Source organism: Herpailurus yagouaroundi, unplaced genomic scaffold, assembly GCF_014898765.1.
Source record: "Herpailurus yagouaroundi ecotype Mexico unplaced genomic scaffold, PumYag 185, whole genome shotgun sequence".
Lineage (NCBI taxonomy): Eukaryota > Metazoa > Chordata > Mammalia > Carnivora > Felidae > Herpailurus > Herpailurus yagouaroundi.
The window spans coordinates 12,031,334-12,046,777 of NW_024412416.1; the positions used below are offsets into that span (position 1 = coordinate 12,031,334).

The following is a 15,444-nucleotide window of genomic DNA, read 5'->3' on the forward strand; positions in this document are numbered from 1 at the left end:
GGAAAACCTGTGCCAGATACCTTTGCATCTGTGCTCCCACAGAAAGATAATCAGTTTTTTTTTTAAGTGAAACATTTCCAAAATAAAAGCACGAGGAACAGTGTACCAAACATCCACTCATCCACCACCCATGTATAACTGTTACCAACATTTTGTCATGTTTATTCCAAGTGCCTTTTGTTTGGCTGGTGTATTTTGTATTTTGTGCATACCTTACCAGCACTGTTGAAGCCCCCTCCATTCCTTCTACCTGATTTCCTGACTCTGCCTCCCTGTTTTTTCCTCTCATGGTTTGAAACCTTCCTATCTGTGTTTTTATACTTTTACCATGTATTAAAGAATCGTAAACAAAGCATACTATTAGGTTTTCAAATGTTCATACGTGAAGTCAGTGTATAAGTATGTATCTTCATCCTTCTGCATCCTTTCATGGATAAATGAGATTTATCCATGTGGATTTGTGTGCATTTCAGGTCATTTACAGTACTAAAGTTAATACAGATTTCTTCATCAAAGTGTATGTTCATAAGCTCTTAATAAAAGTTGCTACATGATACTTTACAAGAGCTTTGGCAATTTATAATCTTAGCCTGTTGATGGCGTTTTTGTGCATTTTATGGTGAGGGGATAGAAGCCAAAATAGCGTTGTTCTGAAGCTGAAGTTATAATTGGTTTTTTGGAGAAAGAAATGGAAATGATGTGTGATTAAGCCATTTGTTAATTGTGTAGATTTGATTACATGGTGTTTCTGAAGACTTCATTTTACCCTTTTTATAAACTGAGTCCGTCACATTTCCCCACTGGAGTGATGTGACATAGGTAAGAAGTCCAGCTTACAAGGCAGGATTGCACAAATGACAATGATTCCTTGTAACTCTTTTTTAAAAGCCTAAAGGTGGTGATGCCAAATCTTCAAGTAAATCAAAGCGATCTCAGGGTCCTGTCCATATTACAGCAGGAAGTGAGCCTGTCCCCATTGGAGAGGATGAGGATGATGATCTGGACCAGGAGACATTCAGCATAGTAAGTCTTAAAATTGAGGGGTGCTGGTGTGTGTGGCCACAGTGCTTGCCGTGGCTCCGTCTTTCTCAGGTCAGCCACACAACCGCAGTTGGCCTGAGTGTTAGTATATTACTTGGGAACACATTGCTTCTACTGTCTAAAGACCTTTTGCTCTGGAACAGGCTGGCAGGAAGAGATTTTCTTACTCACTCTCTGGGGAGAGAGTTTGGGGGATCGATTTCATATCTTGTGCTCCCACTCAGAAAGGCTGCAAGTGGCCCTTAGAGGCATTTGGGAAACCCTAGTGTTAACTGAGGTAACATTTCCTAAATACTTTCTGTGTGCCAGCCCCTGGAGTTACCTACTGTGTTGCAAAGAGGACTGTTTCTGTCACTGCAGACTTTACATTTGAGTGGGGGAGATAGTCAGATAGGCACACAGATTGTGCTTGTGCTACTGTGATGGGGATGTGCGGGGGGGTACAGCAGATGCTCTGAAGATCCTGTGAGAAGGGGAGCGGACCCAGGCAGGGGCTATTGGGAAGGCATGTTTAAGGAGGTGATGTTCAAACTGGGTTCTGAAGGAAGAGGAAGAAGTCACAGGAGATGAGGGCAGAGAAGAACATGCCAGGACAAGGCAGCAGCATGCACAAAGGCTGTGTGGCAGAACTGCCTATGGTGCAGTAAGGGGGTTACATAAGGCCACTGTGGCTTGTGTGGTGAGAACAAGGGGACAGCATGACACGAGACGCGGCCAGGGTACTGGCTGAGTGCACTGGAGCAGTGGTGAGCCTGGTGTTACCTTCCATGCTCTGTACTGCGGTGCTAGGGGCACGGCCCAGGTCTCATGTGGGATTGGAAACAGTCCAGTGTGTCCTTAAGGGCGACCTTAGCCCCTCACCGGAGCTGCAGGTTCTTCACTGGACTGTGTGCTCCATGAGTCCCCTCACCTCCTCTGCCCAACCTTGCATAAATCACAGCTCGCTAGAGTAGTTAATTCAGTCTCAAAGAGAACCTGGTCTTCCAAATTTCAAAATACTCCTGCTGTGTGGCAGCAGAGGGTAGGATACTGACCTCATCCTGTAAGGTAGTCTTCTCGTTACTCCTGTCTCTGTGTTCCCCCAAATCTATACACACATCTATTTTTTATTCTTCCTTCTCTCATTTATCTTACTCCTCTGTTACTGTTCTGCCCTGAGCTCTCTGATGGGGACTACTTTCTTACGTCAAGTACACTTAGGTGTAAGAAGTGTATCTGAAGAAGTATCTCTAAAGTAAAAGATACATCAGTATTTGAGTATTTAAGCTATCTGAAAGGGGTAAGTTCACTGTACAGCCAGCTGTCTGATCTGTATCCTGGTTTGTCCTTAGCCCAGTATTTCTGAGAGGAAACCCCAGCTAGTGCTTCTGTGTACCATTTTCGTTTTCAGAATGATCTTACATATTGGCTCTTTTAATTGTGCTAAGGATTATGAAATCCTTAAAAAATGTAGAAAAATGTAAAGAATACGAGAGACATTGATACAGGTGCCATGAAGCCTTGTCAAATGTGAGTTTTTAAGACTGAGGGTAAAGTTGAAGTCCCTGGTGTTTCTGACTCTAAACCCACACCTCTCCTTTCTTACCTTCCCCAGGAATAAGGGTGGTTTTAGGTCCAGATGTCATTCTTGTGCTTGGTTTAAGAGTTTTAGGACTTTTGTTTGTCTATAAAGACCATAATGGGTCACATAAACAGCCAGGCACTGTTTGTGTGCATTTAGGGCTTTTTCTCCACAACAATCTTATGAGGTAGGTAGTTATCTCCACTCTACTTATTAAAAAATAAGGTAAAGAGAGTCACATAAGTTGTCCAGTGTCACCACAGTTAAGATGTGGCACAGAGGTTTGACCCAGACAGTTGGGCATGAATGCCTGGGTTCTTAACTGTTCTACTGCACAGCCTCCTAAGTTCCATACGCAGCACATTATCTTGCTCTCCGTATTCAAAGACTTGATATAAATGCCACGCTGTGTATGTCATGTAACTTGATTTTCCTCTCGCAGCATCTCTATTTTTTGAGGTTTATCCATGTTAGTAGTTTAAACTTTCGGGGCGCCTGGCTGGCTTAGTTGGTGTAGCATGCAACTCTCGATCTCGTGGTCTAGAGTTCAGGTCCCACGTTGGATGTAGAGCTTACTTAACAAAAAAATTAAAAATTAAAATAATTTTTTTTCGTATTATTCTGTATTAAGACTTCTATAGTTCATGGTTTCTCCTGTAGATGAACCTTGAGGTTTTCCAAATGTTTACTACTAAAAATAGCAAAATTGTTTTAAATATTTTATTAAAAAAATGTTTTTTTAATGTTTATTTATTTTTGAGAGACACAGAGACAGAATGCAAGTGGGTTAGGGGCAGAGAGGGAGGGAGACACAGAATCCGAAGTAGACTCCAGGCTCTGAGCTGTCAGCACAGAGTCTGATGCAGGGCTTGAACTCAACGAGCTGCAAGATCATGACCTGAGCCGAAGTTGGATGCTCAACCAACTGAGCCACCCAGGCACCCCGAAAAATGTAAATATTTTCATTTACACATGTAAACGTTTCTCTAGTCCTGGGTCTTCCTAGGGCTTGCATGCACACCCATCACTTTCCTAGGTACTGTTGAATTAACCTTGAAGGCAATTATGGAGATTTTATACACTCCTTTTCACAGTGAACTTGAGTTCCAGTTGCTTCCCAGTCTTAGAAACACTTGGTAATTTCTGACTTCCTAATTTTTGCTTATCTGAGAAGTATGAACTATTGATCAGTGGCGTAGGTGAACACTTGTTTTCGTATCTGTTAGGCATTCATGTTTCTAAGAAATTGCCTGTGCATATCCTTTGCCTATTTTAGGGTAATTTGTTTGTTCCTACCTTTTCTATAGTGCCCTTTATACATTCATGATACTAATTTGTTACTCATAACAGTTGTTCTAGGTATCTTCCAGGTTGTGGTACACTTTTCTATTTTGTGTCCTTTTTCTTAAAATTGAGGTATAACTCTGAAAAGTAAACAGAAGGAATTATCACAGAGTGATAGAAGTTTGTGGGGTTTTCATCATTCTGAAATGTCATGATCTTGTGCCTTGGTAGTTTGTTGTGCCAAGTATGTAAGCCGTTGACAACCATTCTCTATAGGTCCGAAAAAGTTTTCTTGAATTATTTTGTGGTAATTTCCTCCTAATTCTTGGTTTTAACTTTATGGAACTTTCTGTTTTGGATATGGAACTCTTGGGATGGTTCCCAATATTACTACCTTTTTTATTTTCCATTTCTGCTTTTTAGATTCTACTTTCTAGGAGATGCCCTTCACTTTATCTCACATTATGTCTTTTCTTCTTCTTTTTTTCTTTTTTTTTTTGAGAGAGAGCACAAGTGGGGGAGAGAGGCAGAGGAAGGGAGAGAAAGAATCTTAAGCAGGCTCCACACCCAGCACGGCTTAATGCGGGGCTCAATCCCATGATCATAAGATCTTGACCTGAGCCGAAATCAAGAGTTGGATACTTAACCGACTGAGCCACCCGGGCATGCCTCACATTATTTCTTTCAGGCTTTTTACTTCTCTTGTCATGTTTTATTTCCCAGATCTCCCCCCCACTCCCACCCCTTCATGGTTCTCTTGAATGTTTTTATATTTCTGTTGAATTTGTTTTCCATCATTCATGTTAGATATTTTTTCAAATGGCTTGGTTATCATTGTCTGCACACACATTTAGGAGTAGGGGCCTAGCCATCTGACGTGGGTGGAGCCTGATCAACTTTGAGTGCTCACCATGGGTGATGTGGTAGGGCTGCTGCCTTGGGAGGCTTCCAGTGTGTAGTTCCTCCTCTTAGATGGTCAGATTTTGTGGAGAAGAATCCTCCCATCTCCTGAGTGGAGGGCGAAGGCCTGGCTGTCTTCATTCTGGAGTCTGGGAGGCAGAAGGCCAGGTGATGGCTCATCTAGTGTGCATATGTCCATATGCTCCTGTTTCAGTGCGGCAGCCTTGCCTCTTGGCTGTGCCCATGTAGCCCAGTTCAGAGACCTTTCCTTCATACTCTCCAGAGAATAACTTCCACATCTTTTGCTGGGCAGAGTTGGAGATTTGGGCGTCTCTTGTGACTCTGGGTATCAGTTACTTCTAAGCATTGTTGAAAAAACCCAATCCTGGGGCGCCTGGGTGGCGCAGTCGGTTAAGCGTCCGACTTCAGCCAGGTCACGATCTCGCGGTCCGTGAGTTCGAGCCCCGCGTCGGGCTCTGGGCTGATGGCTCGGAGCCTGGAGCCTGTTTCCGATTCTGTGTCTCCCTCTCTCTCTGCCCCTCCCCCGTTCATGCTCTGTCTCTCTCTGTCCCAAAAATAAATAAAACGTTGAAAAAAAAATTAAAAAAAAAAAAAAAAAAAAAACCCAATCCTTAGTTTTCACCCTCTCCTACTTGCAGAGGTGTCTAGAGAGACTCTGGGGGGAATTTTGTAGTATAAACCAGGTTGGTTCGCCTGTTAGGTCTGTTGAGTGATTTCCCTTGCTGCCAATATTTTGTGGCTCTTGTTTTCTCTCTCATTTTCCCTTGTCTTTATGGGCTTATCTCTTTTTAAGACCCTCCCTTTACTGTTGTGTTAGTGGAGTTGGGCAGGAGGAGAAAATGATTCTGGTGTTTAGCCCACCATCTTTATCTGGAAGCTACCCACGTAGTTTCTTATAAGCCTGAAGGACTTGTAAATATTTTATCCTGCAGTTTTAGATAGTTTAGATGGTGGTGAGAAGTTTCTAGGTTAGGTCTGTAATTTCGCTTCTCATTGGATCTTCATAATGGACTTAAGAGTTAAGAGGCATTATCATGCCCCTGTTGCAGGTGAGGAAACAGAAGCATTTTGAGCTATAATAAAGGAAAGGTGTAGAGGTCTTCACTCTAAGAGATGCTGTTGGGACCTGCACCTCAGGTTTTCCTGACTTAATACTTACACTTGTTCCCCTGACTCTAACCCATTCCTCCTCTAGGGTAACATGGCGTGAGAGTGGGCCGGGTTTTCTCTGGGAATTTAGGTCACAGGAACCAAAGACAAGGTGTCTTTGCTGCAAGTGTTTTATATCTCTACTCTGTTGGCCTGTTCCAGTGCAAAGAGAGGATGAGGCCCGTGAAAAAGGCACTGAAACAGCTGGACAAACCCGACAAGGGGCTCAATGTGCAGGAACAGCTGGAGCATACCCGAAATTGCCTGCTGAAAATCGGAGACCGGATAGCCGAGTGCCTTAAAGCCTACTCAGACCAGGAGCACATCAAACTGTGGAGGAGGTGAGTGGCCTTGGTCTCAGAATGCCTTGTTTGATTTGACAGTGTATGTGTGTGTGTGGGGGGGGGGGGGGGGGGGGAATCTGTTCTTGTTTTATAAAGGGTGACATAACCACCTAATGAAAATCTTTCCCCCAATAAAAATCATCTATTGGCAACGTACCTGCAGGCTTCAATTTCATTTTCCTGCAGTAGGTCATTCCACTGAGACCAGTCTTTGAAATAGGTAGGATGATGTCATTTTTTTTACAAGAGAACAGCAGGAGTACCGAATTTGCTGGCCTATTCTCAGAACAAGGACTTGGTCTGTAAGCCTGGAAGGGATAAAAATCATCTGGTCTCACTACTTCACCCACCTCAGGTTGCTAGTCAGATATAAAAACTATTTGATCAGTTCTTTACTAACACACGAGTCACACAAAGGTTAAAATCACCAGAACTGTGATTTCTCTATTCTCTCTGATAATTAAAAAGAACGCTAGTAGTCATTTGTATTAATACAGTTTAATACAGAACTTCAGTTTTTAAGGCATATCATGGCTCGTATATATTCATTTATATATTCACTTACGATATTTGACAAAAATAACTGGAGTGTCTTCCTCAAAAATCATTGTAACACTGAGTCTCTAAAATCCACAGTCTTTGAACTCCTATACTTCATGGTTAATATAATTATTTAGGTATAATTTGCCCAATCTCAGTGGATTGGTTTTGAGTGAAAAATAGATTTAAGAAAACTTCGCCATGATGCTATCTGTAGCATGCTTCACACCCATTAAAAAGATATTAAGCTTTAAATGTTACTTTTATTCCCCTTTATACTGTTAACCAGCTTCTTCCTGTACCTAGCTAGCCTCTGGGATGTATTTCTACCCAACTTAATCTCTGTTGGAAGATAACAAAAGGTCATCCTAGTACATAGTCTGTGAAGCTAGGATTCCTCCCGTGACCTAGGGCCTGTCTGTGTTTAATTGTACCAGGTACTGTGGTTCTGGCTAACAGTAGTTCATAAGAAGGTCTTTGTCCACTCGACGGCCCTTTATGAAGTGGTGATTGTGAGACCATGTGTGTGGTAGGTGTTCGAGAAGGAGGAAGGGCCTGCAGAAGAGCAGTCGGAGGAAACTCTTCTGAGAGGCAGGCGAGTGGGCATGCGCAGGGTGGACTTGCTTAGATGAGGAGAGTTTCCAGGCTTTGGCGAAGGCTTCAAAGTGAGACAGTGAGAAGGGGGGCTGGGAGGTTTTTAGGGTTTAAAGACAGTTTGTTAAGACCACCGATGGCTTTGCACCTGATGCAGCAGGTTTACTACTTAGGGAACCCGTGGTTCCTGCGGGTGGCGTGACATGGTGAAACTCTTGTCTTCATTGTGTGGAGAGAGGTGAGACTCCTTTTCCAGCTCACTGCCAGTACCCCTGCCTCCTTGTTCTAGACACCTGTTTTGCCCAGCACTCTCCTGTTCACTGTAATGCCTTGCTGGGGTGGATGTGGTGGAATTACAGTGGAGGCGCCTCTTGGGAGTTTTCAGGAAGAAAGGATAGACTTTGTGGTGACAACTGGGAGGAGAAGGGGCAGGAGCACGGAGATGCCCGAGTGTATGGAGGTCTCCACCTGGAAGATGGTAATGACGGGTTGGGTGGCAGAATCCAGGAAGTGCAGAACGTGGAGGAAGACTCCAGGGCTTTCCTGAGTGCCAGTGAAATAAGGGATTTTAGCTCGGAAACAGAGCCTTCGTCTCCAGACCCCTCAGTCAAACTCTGTGGACACGGCATCTGAAGGAGTGTTAATGAAACACAGACCTGAAAGAATGTTCCTGTTATTTAATTTCTACACTTGGAGAGTATCCATTGCAGAATTCAGTAGCTTGCCATCCATAAAGAGAATAAAAAGTTATTTTAAAAATTCTGTAATTTACTAGAACTATTATTTTTTTTTTTAGGAACCTATGGATTTTTGTTTCCAAGTTTACAGAATTTGATGCTCGAAAATTGCATAAGTTGTACAAGATGGCTCATAAGAAAAGATCTCAAGAAGAGGAGGTAAAATACAAATTTAATCCTAATTCGTACTAACAGATAAAAGCCAGTTGCACGGAGCAATTCCTTAGTTACTGTTTTTCCCTGGGGAGATGGTCATGAAATGATACTTTTGGTGCTAGAAGGGTCCCTGGTTCTCTGCCCTCCCCTCACAGACGGATGTTCAGGTCCACCACAGCCCTGCCTCCCTGTACTGTGTGCTCCTATGCCGTTTTAGCTCTGCGCTTTCTCAGCACACTGCACTGGTAGTGAAAGTGACAGACTCGGTGGCTGAAATAGCCAATCTGTTAGAACCAAAGAGTGTTAAAATTCTGACAAGGTGTTGTTACCTGCATTCTTTTTTTTAATTTTATTTTTGAGAGAGAGCAAGAGAGTGAGAGAGAGAGGGAAGGAGGGAGGGTGAGGGGCAGAAAGAGAAGTAGACACAGAGTCTGAAGCAGGCTCTAGGCTCTAAGCTGTCAGCATGGAGACTGACGCAGGGCTCGAACTCATGGACTGTGAGATTATGACCTGAGCCGAAGTCAGACACTTAACCAACTGAGCCACCCAAGCGCCCCTACCCTGCGTTCTTATGCCCATAATCATTTATTCTCTCGTCTTGTGGTAGCTTATAAACGTGGCTCTTGATAAGTCATGTGGGCAGAAAATACTTGTTTTGTTCTTTTCTGGGTCACGTATACTTGGTGTTCCTTCCCGCGTTTGTATGTAACGTCCCAGCTACTCATGTAAAGGAGCCAACATGAGAAGGTGCCCAGAAGTTCCTTCCCTTCTTTGTTATAGGGGGATGGGCACATAAATGCCTTAGCTGATTTTGAAGACATGCCCATTCACAGATCTGCTGACCTGCCACATCAGCCCTTTAGGGCCCCCAAATCAGCCATTTAGAGCCAGTCTCTGGACATTTAATACCTCCTCCACTAACCTGTCAGCTTCTCAAAGGCAGAGATATTATGCTTCTCATCCTCTGCTATATCCTCAGTGCCTGGAAAGGTACTGGGCACAGCGAAGGTGCTTAGAAGTATTTGTTGCATGAACTTAACATGCTTAGTATTGTGTTGTACTGTAGAATAGTATGCTCAAGTAGTTTATAATTTAGAAGAATATGATATGGTAGTAATATATAGAGATAATATACTAGTATCATTGAACGTTAATGTAAATTTTAAGCATTATAAAAGTTTGCGAGGATAGTCAGGAAAAGCCTGAGGAGGGAATGAAATAGTGGGAAAGACCCTGTAGTGGGGAGTGAAAGTTACGATGAGGGTTTATAGCTGAACACACGATGGTAAAGGGGCCATGTTAGTCTAAGTATCAGCAGTTAGCATATTGAACAAAAATAGTGGTCCTGCTGCTGGGGGTGTGCACTATCACAGCCTTCTGGAGGGACAGTTCAGTCAGATTTGTCAAAAGACAAAAACAGTTCTTCTGAGAATTTAATGAGGTAATTAAGGATTTAAACATGTTTATTGTGGAAATGACTTGAATGCCCAACGATAAAAAATAGATTAAATAGATTATGATATATTCATGCTGGGGAATATTATTCGGCCATAATACAATAGTGTAAGTAAGTGTTTACATGAGAAAATTTTCATAATGTGTTAAGTGAAAGAAGAATACCAAATAATATTTTTGTTAAAAAAAAAAAATAACACACACACATATAAACACAAGCTTAGAAAGATATGGACCAAATCGCAGACATTAATTTCTTTCGTAGTGAGATTTTAGGGCACTTTACGTTATTTTTTGCTGTTGCTGTTCTTATTATATTTTCTAATATTTTTCTATTACATTTTCTTGTGTGGTAAAGAAGTAAATAAACATTGAGATGTTTAGCTTGATGACTTTGGCGTAGGAACTAGTTCCCACTGGGCTGGTCAGAGGTTGTTTGCTCTAGTTAGTCTAGGAAAGTTGTGTTCCTACTTTTACATGGTCCAAGATGAGTCTCTGAGAAGGCTGACAGCCCGGGCATCTGTCCTGGGCGGGCCCTGTGCAGTGGCACCCAGCAGCCCATGCACACGGTCTTACAGTGACTTGCCAGGGGAGCGTGACTTTCTTGTGAGAGCAGCAGGGGGAGCTCAGGGAAACTTATGAACATGGTGTATAAGAATATAGTAGATGGCAGGTTGGAAGCCAGAAGAGGGGAAAGAGGGGAATGCTTAGAGGTGGTGACCTCTGTACTATTCTTGGGAATTCAGCTTGGGGTCTTAAGAGTCTTTGGTTTCCTTTTATTCTCAGGAGCAAAAGAAGAAAGATGATGTGATTGGTGGTAAGAAGCCATTTCGACCAGAGGCCTCAGGCTCCAGCCGGGACTCCCTGATATCTCAGTCCCACACCCCACACAACCTTCACCCTCAGAAGCCTCACTTGCCTGCCTCCCATGGCCCACAGATGCATGGACACCCAAGAGATAACTATAATCACCCCAACAAGAGACACTTTAGTAATGCAGGTAGGTCATTAAGTGGAGTTTTAAAAAGAGATGCCAAAAGAATCATTGTATTTTCCGAAAATAGCTAGACCTTTGTACTTTATTCTCCTTCAACACTTTACTGTCTTCTTTTGTCTTAGTGACACAGCACATGAAGTAAAGATCCAAAAGGCTCCAGCTCTAAGAAGAACATGGCCACCATCATAAACAAATGACAGACTGAGAGAAACAATTTACATTATATAGGACAGTCACATGGTTAAAACTGCTAATACTGAAAGAGCCTTGTAAATTGGTAACAAAAGAATAACCAAATAGAAAAATGGGCAAAGGTTAGGAGTTGGGAATTCATACAGAAGAGGAAATTCAAATGGCCAATATGACAAGATGGCCAGCATTGCTGTTAGGGAAATGTAAATTAAAGCAATGGTAAGCTAACCAATTTTTTTTTTTTTTTTCGGCCATTCAGATCAACAAAAGTTAAAAGGGTGAAATACATACAAATTGCTAAGAGTGTGAATTGCTACAATCTTTCCCAGAATTAATCTCAAATATCTTAAATACATAAGTCCCTTTTCTGTATGTATGAGGATGCCATTCAGTCTTAGAATGGCAAAAAGTTGGAAATAACTTGAATATCCATTAATAGGAGAATCATTGGATAAATAGTAGGACATTTGTACTCTAAATATTATCATCAATTATTAAAAAGAATGAGTTGACTTTATAGATCAACAACAAAATCTATATGTCTGTGTTTAAATTTATTGAGGTGACAATCATATAACATAAACTTTACCATTTTATTTTTTATTTCTTTTTAAATGTATTTGTTCATTTTTTTTTTAATTTATGTTTTAAAATTTATGTACTTACTTGTTTATTTTTTAATTTACATCCAAGTTAGCATATAGTGCAATAATGATTTCAGGAGTAGATTCCAGTGATTCATCCCCTATTTATAACACCCAGTGCTCATCCCTACAAGTGTCTTCCTTAATGCCCCTTACCCATTCATCCCATCCCCCTACCTATAACCCCTCCAGCAACCCTCAATTTGTTCTCTATATTTAAGAGTCTCTTATGTTTTGTCCCCCTCCCTGTTTTTATATTATTTTTGCTTCCCTTCCCTTACATTCACCTGTTTTGTATCTTAAGTTAAACTTTAGCATTTTAAATACCCAATTCAATGGCATTTAGTACACTCAGAGTGTTGTGCAACCACCACTTCTATCTTAGTTGCAAAACATTTCCATCACCTCAAATGGAAATCTCACATCCAGGAGACCGTTTGTCCCCATTCCTTCTTCTCAGCCTCCGCAGTCCCCAGTCTGTATCCTGTCTATCTGGATTCATGTATTTTGGACATTGCATATTAATGGAATCATACTATGTGTGTCTGACTTCTGTTTTCAAGGTTTATGTTTTTTTGTTTGTTTGTTTTTATAATTTAACTTTATTTTTTATTTTTAAAAATTTACATCCAAATTAGTATATAGTGAAGCAATGATTTCAGGAGTAGATTCCTTAATGCCCCTTACCCATTTAGCCCATCCCCCCCTCCCACAACCCCTCCAGCAACCCTCAGTTTGTTCTCCATATTTATGAGTCTCTTTTGTCCCCCTCCCTGTTTTTATATTATTTTTGTTTCCCTTCCCTTATGTTCATCTGTTTTGTCTCTTAAAGTCCTCATATGAGTGAAGTCATATGATTTTTGTCTTTCTCTGACTAATTTCACTTAACATAATACCCTCCAGTTCCATCCACATAGTTGCAAATGGCAAGATTTCATTCTTTTTGATTGCCGAGTAATACTCCATTGTGTGTGTGTGTATATATATATATATATATATATATATATATATATATACCACATTCATCCATCGATGGACATTTGAGCTCTTTCCATACTTTGGTTATTATGGATAGTGCTGCTATAAACATGGGGGTGCATGTGTCCCTTTGAAACAGCATACCTGTATCCCTTGGATAAATGCCTAGCAGTGCAATTGCTGGGTCGTAGGGTAGTTCTGTTTTTAGTTTTTTGAGAAACCTCCATACTATTTTCCAGAGTGGCTGCACCAGCTTGCATTCCCACCAACAGTGCAAAAGAGATCCTCTTTCTCCACATCCTCACCAACATCTGTTGTTGCCTGAGTTGTTAATGTGAGCCATTCTGACAGGTGTAAGGTGGTATCTCATTGTGGTTTTGATTTGTATTTCCCTGATGATGAGTGATGTGGAGCATTTTTTCATGTGTTGGTTGGCCATCTGGATGTCTTCTTTGGAGAAGTGTCTATTCATGTCTTTGCCCATTTCTTCACTGGATTATTTGTTTTTTGGCTGTTTTGTATGTTGTTTTTTTTTTAATAGTTCATTATTCTTTTTTTTAAATTTTTTTTTTCAACGTTTATTTATTTTTGGGACAGAGAGAGAGGGAGACACAGAATCGGAAACAGGCTCCAGGCTCTGAGCCATCAGCCCAGAGCCCGACGCGGGGCTCGAACTCACGGACCGCGAGATCGTGACCTGGCTGAAGTCGGACGCTTAACCGACTGCGCCACCCAGGCGCCCCAATAGTTCATTATTCTTAATGTACTATTGGGTTTTTTTTTTTTTTTTTTTTTTTTAGTTTATTCTCAAGTTAGTTAACACACAGTGTAGTCTTCAGGAGTAGATTTCTGTGATTCATCTCTTACATATGACACCCAGTGCTCGTTCCAACAAGTGCCCTCCTCAGTGCCCATCACCCATTTTCCCCATGCCCCCCAACCCCCTACCCCATCAACCCTCAGTTTGTTCTCTGTATTTATATGGTTTGCTTCCCTCTCTGTTCTTATTTCTCTTTCCCTTTCCCTATGGTCATCTGTTAAGTTTCTCAAATTCCATATATGAGTGATATCATATGATATGTATCTTTCTCTTATTTTGCTTAGCATAAAACCCTCCAGTTCCATCCATGTTGTTGCAGATGGCAAGATTTCATTCTTTTTCATCATTGAGTAGTATTCCATTGTGAATATATGTACCACATCTTCTTTATCCACTCATCAGTCAATGGACATTTGCGCTGTTTCCATAATTTGACTATTGTTGAAAGCACTGCTATAAACATTGGGGTGCATGTGCCCCTTCAAATGACACCTGTATCCTTTGGATAAATTCCTAGTAGTGCAATTGCTGGGTCATAGAGTAGTTCTATTGTTAAGCTTTTGAGGAACCTCCACACTTTTCCAGGGTGGCTGCACCAGTTTGCATTCTCACCAACAGTGCAAGAGGATTCCCCTTACTCCACATCCTCGCCAACATGTGTTGTTTCTTGAGTTGCAATTTTAGCCATTGTGACAGGCGTGAGGTGGTATCTCAATGTGGTTTTGTAGGTCTGTCTGTGTTGTAATGGGTATCAGTACCTCACTCCTTCCTGTGGCTGAATAACCTCGCATTGTGTGGGTACACACCACAGTCTGTTATCCATTCATCTGTTGGGGTTGTTTCTACTTTTTGGCTATTGTGAATAGTACTGCTGTGAAAATCTGTGTGTAAGTTACTTTTGAGTACCTATTTTCAGTTCTTTTGGGTATATACCTAGTAGGGGAATTGCTGGGTTATGTGGTAATTCTAATTTAATTTTTTGAGGAACCATCAAACGTTTTCTGTAGTGTATGTTTGAATACTGTTTTGAATGCTTATTGAGAACAGTACTGTGTTTGAATTAGTATCGAGAAAGTTGTGAAAACACACACTACATATAGCATACATAGAAGTCCTAGTATAGGATTTTGCAAAGAATCAAATATTCCATAATAATCTTAATGAAGTGTACATTTCTTTCTAAACTTCAGTTTTAGGATTTCCATTTGATTTCTTTTGAAAAATACATTTCATTCTTCTGGTAAAATTCTCAAGCTTTTAGAAAACTTGATTTTCTTCATCTTTTCCTCTGTTTTTGAGCATACGAATTAACAGTTATTTAAAAATCTTTGCTAAGTCCAGTATCTCAATTCTTGTGAATCATTTTCTGTTGTGTGTTTTATTTTTCTTGGTTTTCATCCATATAGTTCTGTCTTTGGCATGCCTAGTTATTTTTGATTAAGTGGGGGAACCCATGTTTTAAAAATTGTGGAAGCTCCAGGAGCACCTGGGTGGCTCAGTCAGTCAAGCATCCAATTCTTGATCTCGGTTCAGGTCTGATCTCAGCGTCGTAAGTTCAAGCACCATGCCAGGCTCCATGCAGGGTGTGGAGCCTACTTGAAAAAAAAATTATGGAAGCTTCAGGTGGTGTTGCTTTCCTAGAGAGGATTCATTCTTTCCTCCCCAAGGGCACATGGAGTGTAAAGCGATCATTCTGGTCTAGTCGTCTAGTCTGCCTCTGGGCTCCCCTGTTCCTGGGGCTTAGCTCTTCAGAGTGCTCAGCAGAGGGCCTGGAGCATTTTCTGCCCCTCATCTTCTGCAGGCCCTAGACTCGAATCTTGGTTTTCTCAGCACCATGAGACTACCTGGACTGCTCTGCTCTTCTGAGGCGTAGGTCTTCAGCCTTCTGCTCCCTGCAGATTCAGCACTTATCTTTTTTTTTTTTTTTTTCCAACGTTTATTTATTTTTGGGACAGAGAGAGACAGAGCATGAACGGGGGAGGGGCAGAGAGAGAGGGAGACACAGAATCGGAAACAGGCTCCAGGCTCCGT

The 15,444-nt window shown here is 41.5% G+C and overlaps 1 protein-coding gene across 5 annotated transcripts in view; it reads left to right on the forward strand.

Moving 5' to 3' along the window:
• The window catches only part of CHD2 (chromodomain helicase DNA binding protein 2), a 124,818-nt gene that overhangs the window by 98,359 nt on the left and 11,015 nt on the right, over window positions 1-15,444 (forward strand). For 4 of the 5 annotated variants that reach the window (XM_040493748.1, XM_040493750.1, XM_040493749.1 and 1 more), the window contains 4 exons: window positions 889-1,023; window positions 6,119-6,297; window positions 8,231-8,330; window positions 10,569-10,782. In XM_040493748.1, coding sequence (XP_040349682.1) covers window positions 889-1,023; window positions 6,119-6,297; window positions 8,231-8,330; window positions 10,569-10,782 — 628 coding nt within the window. Of the gene's footprint in view, window positions 1-888; window positions 1,024-6,118; window positions 6,298-8,230; window positions 8,331-10,568; window positions 10,783-10,901; window positions 11,191-15,444 lie in introns of all 5 variants that reach the window. The other variant, XR_005796205.1, reaches the window with a different exon arrangement.